At 36.0% G+C, this 26,157-nt stretch overlaps 1 protein-coding gene and 1 pseudogene across 4 annotated transcripts in view; both read right to left on the bottom strand.

The window, feature by feature from the left end:
• The window catches only part of Fzd3 (frizzled class receptor 3), an 85,185-nt gene that overhangs the window by 32,389 nt on the left and 26,639 nt on the right, over window positions 1-26,157 (bottom strand). For all 4 annotated transcript variants that reach the window (XM_063234970.1, XM_063234971.1, XM_023561467.2 and 1 more), the window contains one exon: window positions 23,378-24,395. In XM_063234970.1, coding sequence (XP_063091040.1) covers window positions 23,378-24,395 — 1,018 coding nt within the window. The remainder of the gene's footprint in view (window positions 1-23,377; window positions 24,396-26,157) is intronic.
• Window positions 12,663-22,327, bottom strand: LOC134472577 (ragulator complex protein LAMTOR5-like; annotated as a pseudogene).

Genomic DNA, 26,157 nt, shown 5'->3' on the forward strand with positions numbered 1-26,157 from the left:
TTGAAAAGTAAGCAATATTCCCAAATTCATTCCTGGAAGCAAGCATTAGTCTGATTCCAAAACCAGAGAAGGACCCAATTAAAAAAGAGAATTACAAGCCAATCTCCCTAATGAACACTGATGCAAAAATCCTCAATAAGATACTGGTAAACAAACTGTACCAAATCATGAAAAAGATTATACACCATGATCAAGGGGAATTCATCCCAGGATGCAGGGATTGTTTGATATATGTAAATCCATAAATGTAATATACCATATTAACAGAGCCAAGGAAAAAAATCATATAGTTATCTCAATAGATGCAGAAAAAGATTATGATAAAGTCCAGTATCCATTCATGATAAAAACCCTACAGAAAATTGGAATAGATGGTCTTTATTTCAATCCAATAAAGGCTATCTATGACAAACCAACAGCCAACATCATACTAAATGGACAAAAACTGAAAACTTTCACTCTAAAGTCAGGAAAAAAGACCAGTTGTCCACTGTTTCCACTCCTATTCAACACAGTCCTGGACACTTTAGCAGGAGCAATTGGACAACAGAAAGAATTAAAAGGAATAAAGATAGGAAAGAGAGAAGTTAAACTATCATTATTTGCAGATGACATGATATTCTACTTAGAAGACCCCAAAAACTCCACCAAAAGACTTCTAGATTTAATAAGCAAATTCAGTAACATAGCTAGTTACAAAGTCAATACTCAAAAATCAATAGTCCTTCTGTACACGAATAACAAACTCACTCAGAGAGAAATCAGGGAAACAACACCTTTTCCAATAGCATCCAAAAAATGCAATATTTAAGAATCAATCTAACAAAAGATATAAAAGACCTCTACATTGAAAACTACAGAACCCTGAATAAGGAGATTAAAGAGGTTATAAGAAAATGAAGAGATTCTCATGCTCTTGGGTAGGAAGAACCAATATAATGAAAATGTCCACATCTCCAAAATTGTTATATAGATTCAATGCAATCCCAATCAAAATTCCAACAGCATATCTCACAGACTTAAAGAAAACTGTCCTAAAATTCATCTGGAATCAGAAGAGACTTAGAATAGCAAAGGCAACCTTGGGCAACAAAGACAAGACAGGGAGCACCACAATTCCTGACTTGAAATTATACTATAAAGCTCCTGTGATAAAAACAGTTTGTTAAGGAAAAAACAAAAACAAAAACAAAAACAAAAACAAAAACCCAGACCTGAAGATCACTGGAATAGATTAGAAGATGCAGAAATACCTACAGACACACTAAGCCATCTTTGAAAAAGGTGCCAAACACATTTACAGGAAGAAAGATGGCCTCTTTAATAAATGGGGCGGGGACAACTGGCTCTACACATGCTGAAGATTAATACTATGTACTCAGCTAAATTCAGAATGGATCAAAGATCTTAATATTAAAACAGCAACATTAAACCTGCTAGAAGATAAGAGTAGGTAAAACTCTTGAAGACATTGGTGTAGGCAAAGACTTTATGAACAAAACCCATGTTGCACAGGAACTATCACAAAGAATCAACAAATGGAACCTCACCCTACTGAAAAGCTTTTGCATGGCAAGAGAAACCACCAACAGAGTGAAGAGACAACCCACAACAGGTGAGAAAATGTTTGCCAACTCTTCTTCAGGCAAAAGATTAATATTTAGAATTTATAAAGAACTAAAAATAATCACTACCCCTAAATTTAAAGACGCAATCCGAAAATGGTCATCTGAGATGAATACAAACTTCTCAGATGAAGAAATACAAACAGCAAGTAAATACATGAAAAAATGTTCAACATCACTGGTTATTCGAGAGATGCAAATTAAAACAATACTGAATTTCCACCTCACCCTAGAAAGGATGGCTAGTATCAAGAAATCAACCAGTAACAAATGCTGGAGGGGCTGTGGAGAAAAAGGAACCCTTCTCCACTGCTGGAAGGAATGCAGACTGGTGCAACCACTGTGGACATCAGTGTGGAGATCCCCCAGAAAACTAGCATTGGTGGTCCGATTCAACCCAGCTACTCCTCTTCTGGGTATCTCCCCAAAATAATTAAAAACATCATACCACAGTGATATATGTGCACCCAGGTTTATAGCAGCTCAGTTTATAATAGCCAGGTGTTGGAAACAACCTAAATGCCCATAGGCTGAGGGATGGATTTTATACAATGGAATACTGCTCAGTCATAAAGAATAATAAACTGGACACTTTTATAGGTAAACGGATGCACCTTGAGAACATACTCAGTGAAATAAATAAGACACTTATGTGTAAACATCGTATTGTTTCATTAGTGTGACAAGCTGAAAGAAAAAACATGTGTATGTGTATGTATATGTATATAAAAAAGTAGTTAAGATAGTTATACTTCTGATTTCTCTGAGTTTGCTGAAGGGAAAGATTTGTACTGGTATTGTTTGGACGGCTGAAGGCAGATGTCTTATGCTCTGAGTGAATAAATTGGGGATGACAATGCACAATGTATGCAACATTGTTACTCCCTGACTGATATGCTTTGAGATTTTATTGTAGTTTTCTTCTTTATTTTTTTCTTTCCTTCTATGTTTGAATAATATGGATTTGAAAAAAAATAAATGGCAAAAGAACAAAAGTAGAAGCTGGAAAATGAATCACAAGATCTCTGTGGACCAAGAAAGCGATGCAGGTGGTAAGAAGCTAACAGACTGAACATAAGGTATGACAGAAGAGAGAGCTCAAAGAGCTCCAGATTTAATGTGAGCAAATGGTGAATGATGATGCAATTTACTGAATGGCGAAAAGAACGGGGACTGGCTATAGGGAGCAGGTTTAGGGAAAAAGTTCTATTTTAGGCAAATTAAGCTTAAAATGCCTTGGAAATGAAACTGTCAAGGAAATCAATTTGGGGAGGGCTTATATATTCTAAGCCATGGGCCCAGGTAAAATAGTCCAGAAAGAAGGGGAGGGAAGGCAGGAAGATGTATGGGTAAGAAATCTACTTTCCACCCTTTATTCTTTAGTGTCTTAAACCACATGGTATTCTTTTGTAAATTAGCACTGCTCACATAACAAAAATGACTGAATTAAAGGGAAAGTTCTGAAAAACAAAATTAGTAACAACAAAAGCAACAAGATAAACCTTCAATTAGGTAAGGCTGAATACAGGTTTGAAGGATAGCAGGGAGGCAGGATGGAACATTTTGTACTATAAGGCTGTGGTTAAAGCCATAATTCCAGGAAGACAAGTCAGCTCCTGCCAACGTAAGGATGCAGCAGGCCACGTGTTTAGTGAACATGCCACAGGCAGAGTGTCAAAGCCTGACGCCCAAGACACAGAAGAATGGCAGGGAAGAAGTTTTCCCTTATAAATCACACCAACAACTCAGAAGTACAGAAGCAGCATGTCAAACAGGTTATATACTACTAGAAAGGCGAAACCCACTAAAGAAAACTATTTATACTACTAGAAAGGCAAAACCCACTAACGACCAACAAAAGCAACAAGATAAACCTTCAATTAGGTAAGGCAGAATACAGGTTTGAACGATATTATTTGGTACCAGGAATCGAACTTAGGACCTTGCACTTGCCAGGCAGGTGCTATGCCACTGAGCTGTATCCTGGCCCTTAAAGAAAACTATTCAAATAAAGGAAAAAGGACAGTTTTTCAATTATTTTAAACAGCCCTCTAATGAATCAAATGTGTACAGATTTTTAAAGGAAAAAACTTCACAAAATAAATCAGTTCTTTGTATGTCAAAATGGGCAAATGAGGCAAAGTAGTCTTTTTTTATAAATGTCCCAAAGATACTATATTTCTCCTGTTGTTACAAAATTAATTTAATAACTGAAAAACTCACCTGATATGTTCCTTTGACCTATCGGCTGGGATGAAGGCAGATCCCAGGCAAGGGAGACATTAACATCTACTGTAAAGCTCTGTTCTCCTGACTGTTCTTGTTCTACAGCAGCCTTGCTAGCTGAACACGGTCTACATGCACTGGCTTCTCAACAACTGATCACCACTAAACCTCTCTAATTTGAAGCATAAACTGCAGTATGATTTTATTCAATCTTAATATGGAAAATACTGACTCACATTTTGTTTTTCCTGTTTAGATCCATAATCCACCAAAGACCCTGGGACTTAAGTTCCTTTTAAACAAAAAATTGCTAAGGAAGAAAAAAAGATTTGTAGAAAAAATCATAAGGAATATTTATGGTTATTTGGTAGCCTAAATTCAATTTTTGCTTCTGAGACCTCATCTTTGAATCCAGCTGGCAAGAGCACTTGGCTTCTTTCCTTACCATGTACAATCTATACTTCACTAATGGAGACACAAATTGCATTAGGTTTGCTTTTATTTTTTAATAAATTCATTATAAAATGTTGATTTATATCAAGCCTGTGGTCATTTAAATCCCTTGTAAAAATGAACTATCGATTCAGGCTCACGCAGTCTGTGGCTCAAGGGATAAGTAACAACAGTTCCTGAGCAGAGGGTTTTGATTTCAACTATTATGCATTTTTTAAATTATATCGCACTATATTGCTTTATAGTCTTTACTTTTATTATGCTTTGAAAAGTCACCCACTTTCTTTTTTTTTTTTTTTACACATTTTGGATTTTATTACTCCTTAGTGCTTATTACTTTTTTTGGGGGGGGGGGAAGAATACAGTCAAATATGGCAAAACAAAGCTGTCAGTCAATACCAAGGATAGACATAGCACATGGTGTAGAACAGAGTACAAGTTTATTAACAATGGTTATCAACGTTGTCCCTTGTTTCCTTAAAAAGAATTGTCTATCTCATTGGATATTATAAAGTTGGACAAAACAGTAGAGAACAAGACCAATAAAACTTAGGCATTGTAAACATTACAGGACTTCCAAAGAAGACAATAGTCAAACCAGAATGGGTATCTTAGTGAATCTTATTGTCTTCAAAGTAGTTGCCTATGTCTTCAAACTTGATACTATCATATAGAATGGAACAGAGTCTCATCAGTCAAAACAAGATCGTGGGAGTACTACAGGACTTCAAAACAAGTTAATAGGAAATCAAAAAGAGTTACTATTTATATATCCTAATTTTTTGAATTTTTTCTTTAATTAAGACAAACATAAGAAATGGCTAAATAATTTTTTTAAAACAATAAGGGGGAGATTGAGATAAAACAGGACATAACAAAATAACAATAGAGGTCACAGCATGACTGTTTCAACAACCTAGTACTTCACCACCATATAACCTGACTTAGTAGTAGTTACCATAGTGTCGAAAAGTCACCCACTTTCCCTATCAAACACGAATGCCAGTTTTATATTGCTAAAGTGATTAAGACACTGTGTCAGGAGAGATAAGGAAACTGTTCCTCGTGGAACAGAGGAACAAGACAAGCTGCACATGTGGAAGAGACAGCGTTACAGCTCAGAAGAGAAGGATGGGCCAGCAAATGAATGGTTCTAACTTAACGTATTTAAAAAACAGTGCCCCCCCCAACTAGATACAAATTCTGCACACTAAAAAGCCAAACCTAAGAAGCAAAATCTTAAAACAGCTGAAGAGAAAACATGTTTAAGATCCTGAGAACAGATTTCTTAAAAATATTTTTTAAAAAGCTGAAGTGGTAAATGATAAATTATACACTAAAATGTAAATCTGAATAGCTAATAAGGTAAGAAGCTGACTTTCACTAGCAGGGAAATACAAATTAAAATAGCAGTGAAGACTGTCAATACAACTAGCAAAATTAAACTACCTAGTGATGGTGAGACGTAGAACAGTAATTCTCTACACTTTCATCCTACACGGGATCCTACACTGATAAACCACTTTGGAAAACATAAGTAATACCGAACAAAGCCGAAGAAGATTCATGTATCTTATAATCCCTTAAATTCCATTTTTAGGTAACAACTTCAAAATTCACATGTATGCACAAAAATATTCATAGCAAGGGCTGGGGTTTTAGCTCAGCAGCATAAGCACCTGCCTTGCAAGTGTGTGGTCGTGAGTTCGATCTCCGGTACCGATAAAAAAGAAAAAGACAAAAAAAAAAAAAAAAAAAAAAGAATATTCATAGCAGCATTATTTATAATGGAGGAAAACCAGAGAAACAATCTAAATATTCACTAAGAACGTGATATTTTCATACAATAAAATGCCAGCAGAAAAAGCAAAAGAATACATACATGTATATTACCATAGACCAGCAGTGGTGAACCTAAGGCACGCATGGTGCAGCTGGCTGTTTGCAACCACTGAAAGCTTGAAAAGGTTCACCATCACCGCCATAGACAGATCTCAAGAACTAACAAATGACGAAGGCGAGCTGTAGAAAATACATACAGCTTTGAAACTATGGAACTTAAAACTAAGACTCTATGTTGTTTAGGAAAACAGTAAATGGATACGTGAATACACAAAAACACCAAATTCTGGATAATGATGGAAGGGAGATATGATCAGGGAGAGGGCAGCCATGGGTTTTGTTAGTGAGTTAAGTGAGCAGTACACTAACTAGAATTCAATGTATTGTTCTTTTTTGTTTGTTTGTTTGCTTGTTTGTTTGAGAGAGGGTCTCCTCATGCAGTTCAGGCTAGCCTTTAGCTCACTTTATAGCCCAGGCTGGTCTCGAACTTGTAATGACCCTTACCTCAGCCTCCGGGCTGTGGGGATTACAGGTGTGCGCCACCACGCACGGCTCAATGCATTATTCTTTTTTTTTTTTTTTTTTTTTTTTTTTTTAAAGACGAGTCAAGTGCAGTAGTGAGAAGGGGGGAAAGAGTAGAACAAGGAGTTCAATCTGTACTGACTGTGAACAATCAATTGAGATAACTCACTACCTTCGGACCAGCCCAATGTATTATTCTTTATACTACATTATCTGTATATCAGAAACATTTATAATACATTTTTGTTTTTCTCTCACTTGTTTTTTATTAATACATATCTGTTATACAGATGAATGGGCTTCATTTTGGCAGATTTCTTTATGCCCATTATAACACTCTTTAAAAAGAGAAAATAAAAGGAAAAACATATGTGCAAAAGATGTTTCAAGGCTCCTATAATCACAATATACTTTATTTCTCTCAGCGAAGCGATGGTTTTTAATTAAAGGAGTACCACTGGGATAAACAGAGCCAATTAGTAATTCAACCCTTTAGCTCTATATCTATCTTTTCATTTTGTCTCTAAATTTATATTTTACTATCTCTGGCCCCTCAATTTATATATAACACTATGAAAAAGTAAAGATAGAATTTCAATTCCCAGGTTTTCCTTCAATCACTAGGAGAAAAATAAACATAAATTCTGCACTTAATGTTTTACAAATAATCTCATTTTTTCCCTAAACAAAGACTACCACCTTAAAATAATTCTTATAAATTTAAGAGTGGTTAATGGCAGAAGAACGTTAAACAACTTAATTCTAAATAACTTCATCAATGACTGCTATATAACTACATAACTTTAAATGAAAAATAAATCATTAAGACTTAAGAACAAAGATTTAACCTCATTATTCAAGGACACACAACCACCTGAAAGAGACTTAGAGACAGGCAAAGAGATCAGACAATAGCCTATGCGTAAACTGGCAGAGCCTGCCTGATTTGGAAGGAACTGTTTGCTATACAGCACTAGAGTTCAGAGAAGTAACTACAGAATATTATCCCAAGGATTTATCACAACACCTGGATATAGTGTTCCTATTAGTTAACCTCACAGAAAACTCATAAATTAGGTAATAAAAAGGCTTAAAGCCAAAATTCACTGAAGAATTTAGAAATAATACAGTTATCTCAATTCTATTCTCTAAATCCTTCATTCTGCTAGCATTATAAAACAGAAATTTCTTCAGAAGTTATATTGTATTTGTTTAAGCCAAGGATATCACTTTGAACATTCACCCAAATTAAACCAGGTGTGGTCCTGATCATAATTTGATATCACTTATAACCAGAAATAATTAGAATATAGAAAAATGTATGGTATACATTTTATTTTTTTTATTTTTATTTTTATTTTTTTGTGGTACCGGGGATCGACCTCATGACCCTCATGCTTGCCAGGCAGGCCCTTATGCCACTGAGCTAAATCCCTTGCCTTACATATATCATAATCAATGCAACAATAGATGGGAAACAAATTAATTAAAAATCTTGTAGATTTAAAAAAAATCTTGTAGATTTATGCTTAATCTTGATGTGCATGAAGAATGCTAATCTTCATTCACTGTGAAACAATGTGTACATATATGTGAAAAACAATTACTCTTTCTCAAACTAAAAAAAATAAACTACTGCTCTTTCTCCAGGGAAATTACATGAAATGTAAATCATTTTGAAAAGTTCCATTCTCTTCCAAATATGAGCTGAAGACTAATCAGAAAAAAATAAATTAGTTAATTAAATATAGGACAATAAAATAGAAAACATGGCTTATACTTTGCCAAGCATTGCTTTTATAACAGATCAACTTCCTTGGCTCAATAGAAATGATTTAAAGAAAAGATCATATTCAGAAATGAGTTTTTAAAAATTTCTCAAAATTGTTTCTGCAACCTCATGATTTACAAAAAAGAACTGAGGATACAGTTTTATAGTATGTAATACAATTATTTTTACTTAGAAAAAAAATTGCCCAGCTCTCCTTCCTAATTCCATGAATATCACATTCCTATTCACTTTCCAGTAAAAGCACACAGGGTTTTATCAGCTATATTCACATCTTTTTAATTATTAATCTTTTTAATTACTAGTGGGCCAAGTGCTAGGAAAAGTGCTCTCAACTTTTCATGAAAAATAGGACAGACGCCAGGTGTGGTGGCACATGCCTGTAATCCTACCACTCTGGGAGGCTGAATCAAGATGGTTGTAAATTCAACAAGTTTGGCAGCTTAGTGAGACCAGCTCTCAAAATTAAAAGGGTTGGGGAAGGAGGTCAGTATGAAGGCCCTGGGTTCAATCCCTGGTACCAAACCAAATCGACCAATCTAGAATATACCTCACCGGGCTTGGGGAATGTAGTATACGTAGCTCAGTGGGAAGGCTCATGGTTAGCAGGTCAGTTGTGGCTCTGGGCCAAGCTCCAGCCCTTTCCCCAAGACACAAACTACAGTTTCCTGGGCACAATTTGTGGCTGCACATATTAAGCAAAGCTTACAATGTTCAGCAGCAAAATACATTGCTAACCATCCTTTCTGCATTTGAGTGTCATACACGGCTTAAAGGAAGAAGAAAATTAAAGTTAGTAACCTCCTACTCTTTTAAGTACAACTGTTTCACCCTCAGAACATGGGATAAAGCACGGAAAGCCACCTGAGAAACTAAACATGGTTACTAGTGATATGGAAGGTGAGAATCTAAGGAATGTGGGAAGGAGTCGGCACTTCACAATCTATATTTTGTTTCTAATATTATTGAGCTGTGCTACGATATCACACCTATTTAAAACATCGAGTTACAAAACACAATCAGAAGAAATATAAAACTCTAAAGAACAGGAGAACTGAGAGACCCAAACCAGAAAAGGAGGGAAAGGGACAATCTGTCAGTTCCAGATCACCATCAATTAGCCGAATTCCACTGCAGCTCACCGATGTGAGCCCCAAGCTGATTCTGGCCTAGATTTATATTCTTTTATTCTGTTGGATTTTTTTTATTCTATTCTGTTGGATTTTGAATTCATTTTTAAGCCACCAAACTGGACACTGTTACTAGTATATTATAGAAACAATATTTGATTCATTGTATGTACATACTAGCTTTTATCTAAGACCACTCTGTTCTTCATGAAATATAACTCTTAGAAGTTCCTCAAGAACAAGCCTCTTAGTGATAAACTCAGTTTTTGTTCACATAGAAATTGTTTCAGTTTTATCTTTGTTCAGGAGAATAAGACTGGGTTTCCCAGGAGATGCAGAAAAGGGTTGGATCCAAGATGTTTATTAGGAAATCACATCCAGAAGGAAAGGGGAAGAAAACAGGATTACGCTGAGAAGAAACTCAGCTGCCATATACTAGCAGAAAAGACTCCACCACACTGGTGGAGAGCACTGGGCAAACAGTAACCTCCCAAAAGGTCCTGTGTTGGCCTCAAACGCCCAGACCTTTCTGGTCCACTGAACAATGGCTGGATGCAGGCTGCCAGGGAAGCATATAACCTGACAGGGCAGAGTCTGCTGGCCACAGTGCCTGCACAGAGCAGACCTCCCTTTTCGGGAAAATCTGGCTCCACGCCTGCCACAATTCTTTTGCAAGTTTGAAATTTTAAGTAAGTGAATGTTTCAATATTTCAAAGATATCTTTTTCTGTCTTCTAACTTATTTAGGAGCCAGTGGTCATTCTGTTGGTCTTTTTGAGATATTCTGTCTTTGTTTAGAAACTGCTGCTTCACCAAAAAGTAGATTTATTTTTGTTCTCCAGCCATACAACAGTTCCAGCTCCTTAAGGTGCTGGCTCCTAATCACGATGATTTTTGAAATGGGGGATCTTTGGCGAGTTCCTCTACATCATGTAAGGCCAACCATGTCTGAAACTGTGTCTTTCTAGTCTCTAACTGATTTAGACCTTAACTATTGGTGCTCACAAAGACACTGTGAGAAGCCATATTGTTAAGGAGACACACAAAGCTGGGTGTGGTGGTGCCCCCCTGTAATCCCAACACTTAGGAGGATTGCTGCAATTAAAGGCCAGCCTAGACTGCAAAGGGAGTTGAAGGCCAGCCTGAACTGAGACCCTGTTTCAAAAAGATCCCCTCCCCTCAAAAAAGACAGGAGTATGTTATCTTGTTTCCAACTTTCTACTTTGAGGCAAACTTGTTAGCTTGTCAGCAAATTTACAAAATATTAGTTAAGTCAATGACCTTAACAATCTATAAAGTCATTGACAGACTATACATGAATCATGTAAGGAGATAAAGTGAAAGATTTCAGCTGAGATGACTAAATAGATGGCTAAAAAAAGGTATCTACAAAAATCACAATATATTTTAATTACCTGATACAAATTTAAGCCTGTGACAAAATATCTGAGATAATAAAAGGAGGACAGGGCCAGGTAGGGTGGTGCACTCATGTAATTCCATAACTCTGGGACTATGAGGCTGAAGGATTCCAAGTTTAAGCCCAGAAACTTAGCATGCCCCTGTCTCAAAAATAATGGGCTAGGAATGTAGGTTCATCCCCAGTACTATAAAAAACAAGGGGGATGGAGGACAGGGGAGGGGAGGAATGAGAGGGGAGAGAAGGGAAGAGAAGGTACAGGAGCAGGTTGGTTTATTTTGGCTGTTTCAGAGGTTTCAGTCAGGTCGTGTTTGGCCGTTGCTTTGGGCCTGTGGTGGGAATGTTTGGTGGAGGAGGCTGCTCATCTCATGTTGGTTGGGAAACAGGGTGTGAGAGGATGGAGAGACAGGGAGAGAGGCAGAGGAAAAAGAAGAAAAGAGGGAAAGAGGAGTGGGGCACAGAGAGGGAGAGGAGACAGAGACAGACAGGGCAAGAGACAGAGACACCAGGGTCTCAATATACCTTCCCGTGGCACGTCTCTAGTGACCTAACTTTCTTCTATTAAAGCTTCTACCACCTCCCAACAGTGCCACAGGCGGGCAATCAAGCCTCTGTTCACCATGAGTCTTTGGTGGACATTCAACATCCCAAGGGTAGCATCTGCCAGACAGTATTCCAGTTTTTTCCCGTATCCTACACTTACTTGTGATCCATGATTTCAAAATTGATTACTTTAGAGTTAAGAAAACTTAAATATAACTAAAGCAGTCTAAATGCAAAATCCTACATTTTTACAATTCCCTGAACCCAATTACATCCTCAAGACAGGACTGAATTTAGGGCCTTGTGACCTAATAGTAAATTATATCCCCAGTCCTTTTAAATTTTGTTCTAAAGTACAGGAGATCTTACTAAATTGGCCAGGATGGCCTTGAATTTACAATTATCCTGCCTCAGCTTCCTAAGTAGCTGGGATTATAGGTGTGTGTTACTACATTCAGTTTAGTTATTTTGAAAATTTATCTTGCTCACATCAATTTTACCAACATTTTTCTAAACAATTTGCCTTTATCGAGTATATCCAAAACAATAAGCTTAGTTTTCATGAAACACTGCTTTTATTTCCAATATATACTTTATTCACCTACCAATATTTAATTCAATTCTGTATTTTGCTGATACACTGTACTATCATAAACTTAAAACATACACAATCAACTATTACTACATACATTTTACTGATGGGAAGAGAAGTATGGATATTTTTCTAGAAATTGGCCATCTAGATGAAGCATCAGCTTGCCTCTGTTGTCAGTTTATTTTAAAGAAAGCTTGAGAAGCTTATTCTAAGTCAGCAAACCAGCTAACTGGAAAGTCAGTTATTTTGGGTATAACTAGTATTTGTTTATCGTACTCTACGATCTGAGTCGTGCCTCTTGGTTTGACTTCTAACAATCAGGTGTTCTGTCGGGAGTAAAAGGCAAAATTGAGTTCTTGAGTGGACAGACAAACCACTGCACCAATGGATGGACATTTATAGGAGGAGGAAAAGAAATGTAAAGAACTGGGGGGGAACTCTAAATGCTGCTTTCCGCCTTATTAATATGTTCCTTCTGCTAGGAGGACTAGAATGTGAAGTGGGGGCTGGGAGGAGGCGCACAGAGGTAGCTTATGAAGTCTGCTTTAGGCCTTAGGGAAAAGCTGAACATTTCCAGATTTTCATCTACTTTCTCCATCCAATTACAGTGCAAGTGTAAGCTTCAGAGTAGGACCAGGACCAGAAATAGACGCAGGACAAAACTTCTAGAAAGACAGACATGCAAGCCTTCCGAATACATGGAAGCAACCAATCAGGCTTCAGATTTGCAGCCATCATTCTTTCTATCAGCCATGCAAAGTGTGACTGTAAGACACACAAAAAGAATATGTATTTGAACACAAAACGCTGTCCTACATCATTTTTATTGTTTTCTTAGTTTCCTTTAGGATTAAAATGCTGTGTTTTATTTTAGAATAGAGATAATGAGACTTTTTGTCTGAAAAACTGTTAAAGTAGCTACCTGGCTTTTTTGGGGGTGGGTAGTACTGGGGATTGAAACAAGGGTCTTCACAATGGGCTACATCCCAAGCTGCCTGCCCCTGCCTCTTTTCTGTTTAATTTTGAGGCAGGGTCTTGCTAAACTGTCCATGCTGTGCTTGAATTCATGATCCTCCCACTAGAGTCTCCCAGAGGGCTGGAATTAACAGACATGTACCACCATGGCTGCCAATTATTTCTTAACTTTAATATCTGATGTGTTCTCTACTCAGCATGTAAAAAGACATTTTAACTTGCCTAAGAATTTTCATTAGGAGTGCTAGAAAAATAAATGTACTGTCCTAAGTTAATGTTTGCATAATACTTACTAAACAACTCTATTTTTAACTATAGGGTAAAATCAATATTATGTATCCTTTTAAACTGCTTCCACGGCTTACCCATTATTTTTTGAAGGAAGACAATGAAAATGTAAAACTAATTGTGCTTTAGTCACAGGATCGCTAATTCCCACATTTCTTTTCTTTCTAGGCTACGAACTTCTGCAAGGCAAGACTTGTGCTTTATTTATCCTTGAGTCCTTAACAATATACCAGAATAGTAAATAGATAATAAATGGTTTTGTATTAATGAAAGTTTTATAAAGGAAGGGAAAATAAGTTGTGACTTAGAGAAAAGCAGTTTCTAGATTCATTTAGAATTAGAGAACAGCTTTTGAGATTATTCAATCCAATCCCCTAAAATTTTAAAGCCAAGGAAATTATAAACTAGCCTAAACATAAAAAACTAGTCAGAGCTACAACCACAAATAATAAGCCTCCAAATAAGCCTATCAGTATTTGTGCATCCAAAGATATAAAATATTATTTTCTATAGCTCTATCACTATATGACTAGATAAACTGTGTATCAGACTAAGTTTCCCAATTTTTTTTTTCTTTTTCGTTTTTACTGGTACCAGAGATCGAACTCACGCCTTCACACTTGCAAGGAAGGCGCTTTATGCTGCTGAGCTAAATCTCCAGCCCCAAGTTTCCCAATTTCTAAACTGAAGTTAAATCTTAACTAAGATACTGTGCTAATGAAATTATTTCTTTAAATTAGTAAGATGAATTTATATTTTAGTGACATGTCCTTTCAAATGGTATACTAGAGGTTACTTTTATTACTATAGTGATGTAATAATACTGGATTTTATTGAATATCTTTATTATCATAAAACATAGTAGAATAAAATGACCCTCCAAAGCCATAATGGGAATACAACAGTAACAGTTTACATGAGACCGAAAAATACCACTGTTAGGAAAAGAATTATCAAATGTGACTATACAATAATGCTTGATATAGATTAGGGGCTTGCAGACAACAGCCTGGAGTCCAAATCTCTGCAATGCTTGGTCTGTAAGTAAAGCTTTGTTTACTGGAACACTTTCTTTTTTTTACTTATTGTTTATTCCCTATTTTACAGCACAGCAGCAGAGCTGAGCAACTGTAACAAAATCCATATGGCTCACAGAGTCTAAAATATTTACTCTCTGACTCTACAGAATATTTGCTATGTCCTGCTGCAGATCATGGCAAGTACAATTAATTACTTCCTAAAAATATAAAGCCTTTTGTACACCAGGCATAGGTTGCACTTAAGACAACTGAACACACAGTTTAGGCAACTCTGTTTAACAGATGCTAGAATAGCAACAACTTGTATGCATTAGTGCATTTCTCCAAGAGTGCCATTTGACAGTATTTTTCAACTTTATCAGAATAGTGTTAATAGTTTCTATAAACGCCTGTGAAGTACCTTTTTTTTTAATTTTTAAGACAAGGTCTCACCACGTAGTTCAGGCTGTCCTTGAACTATGTAGTCCAGGTTGTCCTTGAATTTTTGCAGTTCTCCTGCTTCAGCGTCCCAAGCACTAGGATTATAGGCGTGCACTACCACACTAGCTATAAAATTCTATTTCTGTAATATTTTATATTTTTCTATAAAACAAGAGATTTAGAATATTGTTTCAGGGACTGCTTACTCTTCCTCTATCACACAAACAATTCTGAGGAAAAATTAATTTGGTCTTAGGAAGTTATATGCAGAATATTTACCATTAAGAGCCAAATTGGGCAGGGTGGAGCACGCCTACCACCGCAACACTGAGATGATGAAGCAGAAGGATTTCAGGTTCAAGCCCCACTTGGGCACCTTAGCAACTGTAACAGTTAAAGTGGGTTGTCAATTTGAGTAGCTTCGGAGCTGCCAGGAGATCAGTAAAGCACATTTCTAGGTGTGTCTGGCGGGCCATGCAGGTGTGACCCCGAAGTCTGTATCTGGTCCTGGGCCCTTTCTGTCTGCTACTGTTCACCAACTCTGCTTCCCAGTCACTGTGAACAAGTATATTTGCTCCTCACGCCCTCCTGCCCTGATGTTTCTGCCTTGGAGGTGGCCAACCATGAACTGACTGAAACCACAGTCAAAAAACTAATAGTGATTTATAGCAAAACCCTGTCCAAAAAACAGGCCTGGGGCTGTAATTCTGTGTGAAGGCCAAGGGCACAATCTTTAGTGTTGGGGAAGAAAATTAGTAGCCAAAAAGAAATTAGTAGCAATAATGTATTTATATGGAAGTATTCATTGCTTTTAACGATGGAAGCTTAAAATATACCAGATTTCCCTGATGATCCTTTCATAAATAATGCTGATTCTTTTTGGAACTGCCTGTCTGGTAAAGAGAAACACACATCAGAAAAATATAGCTAGAATCATAACAAATTAGGCAATGTTATTCTGCTATTTTTGTATTTTTCTAAATCAAAATTAGATAAACAACAGATGTGTGACTAGAAAAATAAAAAGATGTTTTGTTTTCCTAAAAAAATAATTTTTAGAAATCTACAAATGGCTCTGGTGTGAAATTGATAGACTCAGTTAAATTGCTATGGTAACATATTCCTATATTGAAACAAAAGTTTTAGTGTCAAAATTCCGTAGGATGTAATGCACTGGATAAGTGGATGAAAGAGATTAGAACAATGAAGGGGCACTTTATAACTTTGAAAATCATTGTTTAAATTAAAGAAGATTCTACTGCAGTATACAGGGATGATACTTTTTCAAATCTCAAGAATTATAGTTTCACGTCAAAAGTTAGTACTGAAATTGTACTTTGTGCCAAGCATTCCGGTAAGAGGTTTAAATTTATCTTATTTAATCTCCATAGCCACTCATAAGGGAGTCATTACTGAATGTAACATATCATTTCCTGCAATTTTCATGATAAAGCCAGGATATAAACCCAACCTGTACGGCAGTGAGCCCAGTTTCTCCTTCCTGTTTTCCTGTGCCAGTGATCAAACCTAGGGCCTTACACATGCCAGGCAAGTTGTCTAGTACTAAGCTACAACCCTAAAGCCCAATTTTTACAACAGTGTTAAACTATATTCAAAAGTTATTCTAAAAATATCAACAACTACTGAGAATGGTAACTTTTAGTTACTTTCCCATTGCTGAGAAAAATACCTGACCCCCAAGTTAAAGGAGGAAAGGTTGATTTGCTTCAGTTTATAGAAGTTTCAGTCCCTAACTGGCTGGCTTCAACAGTGGGTGGCTTTACAGAGAATAGTTCATTGTGGGCAGAAGATGGCAAAAGCAACAGGCAAGGAGGAAAACAGAACACTTTCTGTGTCTTAAATTACACAAACAGGCTACCTGCCGTGGGGCAGTGCAGCACTCAACCCTTAATCTTAGCCAGAACTATATCAGACTAATCAGTGGGGTGATTTACTAATCACACACCTTTAATCCCAGCATCATACACTCTAGAGTCCGCCACTTCTGAAAAGCCCACCCCCACATTACTGCATGAAGCTTTAGGGGGACATCTAGGTATCAGCTCTAACAGTAACGCTTCCATAAAATGCTTTGAGTCTCTCAGAAGGTGTTAAATAAAGAATTACTACTAAAAGAAAAAAAACCCTGAAATATCTGGAAAATTACTACTGTTATTTAAAAATACATATGAGTCAGGTGTGGTGGTGCATGCCTGTAACCCCAGCACCCTGAGAGGTTGAGGCAGTAAGACAGTTTGAGCCCAACCTGGGCACCTAGCATGACCCTGTCTCAAAATAAAATTTGAAAAAGGTTTCATATCTGGAAGTGGAAAAAATGCAAGAAACAAATAAAACAAAATAAAACTTCCACAAATAATTTTTTTGTCTATGCAGGTTTACTAAATATAAAACTCTCTACACAAAGTAACACCATCCTTTCCTACCAGTATTCTGCTAGGTTGGTTAAAAAGCAACTTGCTCTAAAATAAATAGTGTTTGATTCTCAGTATCAAATATAAATACATAAATAAATAAACAAATAAACAAACAAACAAATAAACAAACAGAAAAATGCCCAGTGCACATCAGATGAATGGCCTAACAACACGAACCGTAATAGTCTTGTTTCTGGTGGGGCTTTTGTTTTGTTTGTTTTTGGTCTTTTTGAGACAGGTCTTCACTATGTAGTTCAGGCTGGCCTTGAGCTCACTTTGTAGCTCAGGCTGCTCTGAACTTGCAAGGATCCTCCCGCCGTAGCTTCCTCAGTGCCGGGATTACAAATATACACCACCAGGCCTGGCTGTAATAGTTTTACAAGATAATTAGGACTAAGCCTCAGTGAAGGGGTGCTGAAGCACTGACAGGAGACATCAAGAGGCCATTTTGTGCACTGCCATTGCGATGCTATCGTGTTTCTGGCTCATAAAGTTCCTGTTATCTGATTCCAGACACAGCACAGGAGTATCAGCAGGGTCGGAGGTCAGTTTAGGTGCTTGCGGAGCCAGAAGAGATATCAACCCAGCACATTCACCCACCAAGAGTCCCACGGCAACCTAGTTTAAGTCCTTGTGCATCTGTACACGGGACTCAAACAATGGGCAGATTGTTCATTTTGTCCTCCAAGTGCTGCTCTAAAGTTGCCACTGGCCGTCTATCCCCGCAAAGAAAAGATATGAAAAAATTCTAGGAATAAATTTCACTACATTTAAACTGTAAAAATCAAACATCACTCTTTTGAACAAGCCACGTTCAACTCTGCATATAACTGGGGTATATTTAATTAATTCTGAATTTAAGCACCAAATATCACCTACAAACATTATTTAATACCCATTAAAAATGAGTGTTCTAGCCAATAATGGCTGTCATAAAATCTTGGAAGCGATATTGTCTTTAGCAAGAATATTCATTTTTTTAATGATTTTAAAATACTTTATAAGCAGCTTGTTTTTCTCCAAATTACAAACTTACATATATGCAACTTGCATTAAATCAAATTGGTATTTTGAAATGATGTGACAGACTTCACAAACTGATTTTTCAGGTATTTAAAATCTTTGGTAATATTAAATGATTATAAAGCAACCTCACTATTTTTAATCAAATATATTCAAATATTATTTCCTCTTTCAAAGCCATCTAAAGAGGCTATTCCACTACTGCTCCATACATTTAAGCACTTCTCATTAGTAATTATCATCAGCACCTCTTCTGTGCCATTAGACATGCTGAATGGTAACCAATCTTGTTCAATTTTTTGTGGCTATTCAAAGTAAGAATTTAATATCAAGGTGTTTAACTTCACAAGTCTATATAAGATTCCTCTAAAATAAAATTCTGTATGACAACTAATATTAACATCCTAGTACTGAATATTAAAAAAAATCATAAAGTAGAACAAATACTGTATAATGTCATATAGTATACTGAGAGTAATCAAATTCCTAAAGCCAAAGCAGAATACTGGCTGCCATGGGCGGAGGTGGAGGAGGAGGAGGAGGAGGAGGAGAAGGAGAAGGAGGAGGAGGAAGGAAAGGGGGAGGGGGGGAGGAGGAGGAGGCGGAAGGGGCGGAGGAGGAGGAGAAATGGAGCCACTGCTTAATAGAAATGATCACTGCTGGGAAGATGAAAAAGTCTCTGGAGATGCATTGTGGCAATGATTTTACAATGTAAATGTAGTAACTCAGAACTGGACATTTAAAAATGGTTAACATGTTAAATTTTATGAAACAGTTACACATACATATATAAACATATAAGGCTACACACTATAAAAACAAATAAATGGTTGGCCCTATAGTTCATCACTGAGATACAGGACGGGTGGGCTATAGTTTGCTCTCACCTCAACCAGCTGACTCTGTAAACCACTTTAATTCTTTCTGCTCCAAAGGCTTTAGAAGGTTAAGGAGTCACGTGAATCTAAGTGTGAGAAACTAGGAGGTAGGACAGTGAGAAACACCCCCTTTATCAAATTTGGGAAAACCTTCCTATGCAGAGAAAAAGGTTGAAGATTCTTCAACTTGAGTAAAAAAGTTATCAAGAAAAAAAAATATTATTATAGAAATTAAAAATTTAAAACCTAGTCATCTTCTATAACTTCTTTTGTGTCTTCAGTGATACTAGCACAGACTTTTACAGGAAGATGTACCAACTCTCTGAAAATACAGACACCTCTTACATAAAATATAACAAAGCCAACAAGAGAGGAATCTCCTTATTTGCAGAAAATAAGATTTCTATGATAAGTAGTCCATACATAATTATAACTAGTGAAAGAGTTCAGCAGGGATGTTCAAAGAGTGATACACTAAATCCACTGGCTACATTCTTGTACATCAGCAATAACCAATTTAAAACGCAATAGAGATAACATCTCACAATTATAACAAAAACTATTAGGTATCTAAAAACAAATGAAAGAATAAAAACATAAAGATATTAAAACTCAGCATTGCAAAGATGGTAACTTCCCCCAAATTCATTTATAAACAATTTTAATCAAAATCCCAACAGTATTTTTCATAGGAAATTGATTCTAAAATTTGTATAGAAGAGCAAAGAGCCAAGAGTAACTAAAACAATTTTGATAAACAAGGTAGAAGAAATGTGCAGCTGACACATGGTTAAACAAATAGACCAATGAAATAAAGACCTTAAAAATCAACAAACTTGGTACCTGACAGAGACTGTATTATGACTAAATAACAAGGCAGAAAAAACTGCTTACTTATATAAGGAAACAAAATTATGCTCTTTATAATACAGACAGAAAACCTCAAAGGATTACAAATATGAATCAAAAATTATAAAAACTGTTAGAAAAAATAGGGTAGATGACTTTCATGATCTTAGTGGCATGAAACAGTTCTTAAAACGTAATAGAAAGCACAAATAAAGTCTAAGTGAGAGATTAAGAGATGACATCTGCTATAAGAATAACTGACAAATACCAAGAATGCATCAACAACAGCAGCAAAGAGCAAATAACAGAGCAATGGACAAAGCTGACACACAGACAAGACACAAAAGGGAAACCCAAAGTGAGAAACGCGAAAACATTCAATCTTATTAGTGAGAAGGGGAGTGTACATTACTAAAGCACTGAGACACCATTTCCAAGGCTAGCAAAAACTTAAAAGTCTGGAAATACCAAGATGGGGAAGAAAGAGAAACTCCTACTCTAGTGTGAATACAAATTAAATTACCACTTTGGTTGGAGATGCTTATGTCTTACATTGCAGTGATTCCACTTCTGGTGAACAACTCATAGAAACTTGTACACAGGAAAACAAGTATTACCAGAATGTTCACTTCAAAATAGCAGAAAAATTAGAAACTACATAACCATGGATAAAAAATAAGTGAATAAAATGTGGTACTTTTCCACAGTAACATACTACTCTAGCCAACACAAACAAATTAGCAGTACAGAGATCAAAATATGTCACCTCAAAAGCAAAACTAAGTGAAAAAAGCAAGATACAGAATGACCCCATTTATATGCATTTTAAAAATTTCCAATGCTGCAAGTTTTATGGACACATACATATTCAGTAGCCGTATAAAATATTTGAGAGAATAATAAACACTGTATTTTATGAGAAGGGTTACTTCCAAGAACAGAGATAGGAGGGGAATAGGAATATGGAAGGGAATGAAGGAAGCATCATCTTTATCTTTTACACCAGACAGGTGTCAATGTATTCGACACAATATTAAGTCTTTAGGATAGTTAGGGTATTTGTTATTTTCTATATGTCTATATATTTGAAATACAGCATAAACTTTCTTAATAGGAAACACATTTTAAAATGAACTACAGCTACAGTATTAACATCAATACATCTCAAAAAAAGGTTAAGTTAAAAAATCAAGTAGAAGAAACACACAGACAGTATGGTACCATTTATATGCTACATACAACGGTTTTTAAGCTGGGCACAGTGGTGCGTGCCTGTAATCCCAATTACTAAGGAGGCTGAGGTGGGCAGATTGCAAGTTTGAGGCCAGCCTGGGCAACCTGGTGAGATCTTGTCTCAAAAAAATTTTTTTTCTAGTAAGCACATATATATTTGTATATAGACTAAATCTGTACTTACTTTTTTGTTTTTTAGGCAGTATGGGGGATCAAATCCAGGACCTCACATACTCAGCCACTCAAAGCCATATCCAGTCCTTTCATGAAGTTCTGAGACAGGGTCTCTCTAACTTTCTCAGGCTTCCCTTGAGCTTGTGATGGTCCTATTGCAGCCTCCTGAGAAGCTGGGATTACAAGGCTGTGCCATCATACAACTGGATTATCGTATCTTTTAAAAGATACAATAATATTTCATTTGCTAAAGTTTGAAACTGGATGGTTTTTTAAAAATTATATTTAGATTTTATACGTGTATAAATAACAATAGCAATAATAGGAAAAGGAGTAAGAATACAGCTAACATTTGAGCACTGGATGTATAGAAGGCACACTTGTAAGTGTTCACATATATATAATCCTAAAAATTACCCAAGAGGCAGGTTATATTATTATTTTCATTTTACAGATGAACAGAGAACAGAGAGGTAAAGGTGATTCAAGGTCATAAAAATTCAAGGTCATGAAAAAAGTAAGATATGAATCTAGGATTCTTGCTCCAGAATTTTATATCTGTTATTGTATCACTCCTTTCTCTTTAATGTATGTTTAAATACTTCATGAAAATGCTTTTAATCAATGGCTATAAAACATACATACACATATTTATATATCTAAACTGGAATTATCTAAGAATGTTTTGAAATGAGCAAGGTTTGATAATTTTAAAGATTATTTCGTAGTCATATATTATTTCTTCATTACCCTTAAGGTAACATGTATTTCTAGATAACTTATATGGGGGAAGATTTGACATAATTCCATCATCTTTCTCTTTGTCAAGATAAAATTCAATTACTTACCTTCTGGTCTGAAAACTCATTAAGAATTTTTAGTAAGCAACTGTGGCAAGAAATGTAATAGAATTTCAATTATTAATTTTTTACTGGTCTCTTTAATTTTGAGTTGCTTACCTTTAAAAAATTACAATAAAAACATCATTTGTACAGTCCTTTTTACATCACAAAGCAACAAAAAAAATTGGCATTCTCAGTCACTGAATATGAGCAGTGACCATGTGTTAACCCCATATTCCATGGCCCCTTAAGGTTACCATTTCTTTTAAAGTATCTCTTCTCAATCCACAAAACCACAATGTTACTGCTAGTTTACTAACCCACAGCACATGTATTCAAAAATTAAGAAGAAGTTCTCATTTGCAAAGAGTTTATAGCCTAGCAAGGGGAAAAAACAAGGGAATAAAAATTATCTATAATATGTCAGTACTTTTTAAAGTAGTTAAGCAGTGTTAGAAAAACATAAGCATTGAGGGAGATGTAAATAGTCAGTGCACTTTCAGAATAGGAAACCTGGGGCATGATGAGCAGGAAAAATCTGGTGAGGATAGAATATTCTTTGAAGAAAATTTGTTTTCAAAGGAAGAAGAGGGTAACAGCTAGAGGTACAGGCTCTAGAGAAGTATTTAAGCAGGACTGAGACATACTAACCATCGATTCCTTTGAACTATTTTCCTTTGCTCCACTCCTCTCCTAACAGGAAATCCCAGCTGGTCATTTACTAAGCACCGCAAGCCACTTAACATTTTTAAGCTTCAAAAGAGATGACTGTTTTAAGAACGTTAAATTAGAAAGGAAATTCAAATAAATGCTCTGTAAAGTTCTTTTCTAGAACTAAAATAAAGAACTATTCTGTGATAATGAAAACACTGCTTAAAAGTGAAGCTTAGACATGTAAATCATCTTTTAAAATAAAGTCTTCAGAAGTCTGTGTATTATGGACTTACATTTGCTGTCTTTGCCCTAAAATCTTAATGTGCAAGTTGAAGGGTTATGAAGGTTTTTAAAAGAATAGTTAGTAATATGCCTTTTTCCACGATTACACATTGTGAAATTTATAACAAGGTTTCCCTTACCTGATATGGACATGGAATGTGATATTCTCTGCAGCGTTCTTGTATCCATGTTGTTTCCCAGATGCCACGGTAAGCTTGCTCATAAAAGTAGCATCCAATTACAACCAAGAGTGGTACGAGATACAGAATGCTGAAAACACCAATCCGGATCATAAACTTCACTAATTTATCTTGGTTTTCCTTTTCTAATGGAATCTCAATGCGAACTCGGTTTAGGGATATAATGCCGGCTAAGAGGAGAGAAACCCCAACTACCACGTACAGGCAGAGAGGGGCAAGAACAAAATATCTTAATGCATCAATATCGTAGAGGCCAACAAAACACACGCCACTAATATTGTCACCTTCAATTTTATTCATCGCTAAAAGGATGATAGTCAGAGTTCCGGGAATGCCCCATGCACTGGCGTGAAACAGCAGTGCTTTCTTCTCAATAGCTTCACTACCCCACTTTGGCACCGCTGCTAAAAACCATGTGATGGTAAGAATTACCCACCATACACTGCCAGCCATCGTGAAAAAATAGAGTACCATAAAAAGCATGGTGCAGGCTTTATTATGAGATCCTTGAGTCACGGTAGAAGCCTTATACTGTGCAGGGCTGGAGGCATTGCAGGCTACTCGGTCCTCAAGCAAAAACCCAATGAAGAAAATTAACGACACCATCATGTAGCAGACTGCATAAAATATAATAGGCCTTTCAGGATAACGGAATCTTGTGACATCAATCAAAAAAGTTAAAAAAGTAAACAGTGTGGCAGAGAGGCAAATGATTGAAATCAGTCCTATGAAATAGCGAGCGAATGATAGTTCTTCTCTCCTAAAGTACATGTTGGGACAAGGAGGTGAACAATCACGCACGTGCAAAAAAGAATAACCAAGATCGGGATCAATTTTCAACTCTCGAGGACACCAAAAACCATAGTCCCTCTGCACTGCCACTGGGGCTCCTTCTGTTGGATCTCCAACTAAATTCAGATCCACAAGGCGAGGATATGGCTCATCACAATCTGGAAACCTAAAAAAACACAAGATAAGAACCACTTTTACTTCCAGGGAAATCTTCTGCCACCTAACAATTTGGATTCTGAAATTTAGCACTTATGGCCTTACTTATTTCTAAGTTGTTAGAGGGCAACTGTGTAACCAGAAACCAGTGTTGATAAATTGTTTGTAGGCCATACAATCATGTTTTTAAGTAGCTTGCCAAAACATGACACGGTTTTAAGCTGTTTTTAAAAACAAACAAACAAAAAACAAACATCCTTTTTTTTTGGCCTTCAAAATCAGCATTCTTTATTAGACAAATTAAACACAATCATCAATTGTGTTTAGTTAGGACACAGTTTTAGAGGATGACTTTGAAATCTAAAAATACAGGGGTATAATTATATAGCTCCGACAGAACAGCAGCTAGAAGTTTACGCATAAGAGTTAAAAGTCTTCCCTAAATGTTCAAGGTACTGTGAGTTATAACAGATTAACTATCCTTACAAGTGGCTGGCTGTTAGATCTCACTTCACATTCTCCCTCTGCGTAGCCTATTTACTGACTAGGTTCGTAAGGTCTCCAAATGTCACTTAGTTCTTTCCTACCATCCCTGATTCCTCCCCAGCTCACTGTACTCTTTAATAGTTATTTTCAAACTTTGAGGTACATTTTAAAAAAACTTGATATTTCTAAAATCCAAATTATTAGTCCCCTAACACTACAGATCATATTTCAGAATTCTTGTGGTTGTAAAATAAAATCTGTATTTTACACTTATGTTTTGGATTTATCTCATTTAACATTATGTTCTCAAATTTATTCATTTGTCTATGAATGACTCAAGTTTACTGCTCTCCTTATGAGAAACTAAAAAATATGTAAATATATATTAAATATATGATTTAAAATAGGGATAGAAGGAAGGAAAATAGGCACATACAAATACAAGACAGGGGGAAGTTTAAAAAACTAAATTATTCTGTTGTTTCAAAATTTTTTTTTTTTTGTCTTTTTCATTTTTATCGGTACCAGGGATCGAACTCACGACCGCCTGCTTGCAAGGCAGGTGCTTATGCCGCTGAGCTAAATCCCCAGCCCCTGTTTCAAATATATTTTAAGGTAAATGCTAATTTGTTTCATTTCAGTTTCTTCTGTTTATTTCTTCTTTGTGAGAATCTTTTTTGTTAGTGTCTTATATTCTGAGTGACACCAATGCTGAGTAAGAATGGCTAAAGCCATTCTTTTGAGATCATGATACACACTATATTAACCATTGTTATTCTCTATTTTGTTATTAAGTTCTGTTTTACTTTTTCACAGAAAAGTTTTTATATTTTCCTTGTTAAAATCTACTTGTATTACATTAAAATAAAAAATATAAAAAATTTTTTAAAAACTGTGTTAACAGGCTTCCAAATGAACCACAGACTTCAGAAAGTGTAATAGCCTCAAGATAAAGGAAACAAGTTTTGTTGCAGGTATATTTATATGATTAAGGACCCATTCTCACAAATACTTTCAACTTCCTTGCCAATTTCAGTTTCTAAGACTTTAGACTCCCACTTACTAGTCGTTTATTGTTTTATATGCATCAAATGCTTCCCAGAAATTATCACAGATGTTAAGTTTGCCAAATCATGCATAACATTAACTGATCAATATCTTCAAATCTTTTTCTAATACAACTATTTTCTTCATTTTCTAATACAACTATTTTCTTCACAGAACTTGGAATTATAAGGCCAAACTACAGAAGTTTACTGCATGGTATCCCAGGCCTAACAATAAAA

The sequence above is a fragment of the Cavia porcellus genome, unplaced genomic scaffold (assembly GCF_034190915.1).
Source record: "Cavia porcellus strain 051 isolate PalLab524CR breed Dunkin Hartley unplaced genomic scaffold, mCavPor4.1 scaffold_24, whole genome shotgun sequence".
NCBI classification, from domain to species: Eukaryota; Metazoa; Chordata; class Mammalia; order Rodentia; family Caviidae; genus Cavia; species Cavia porcellus.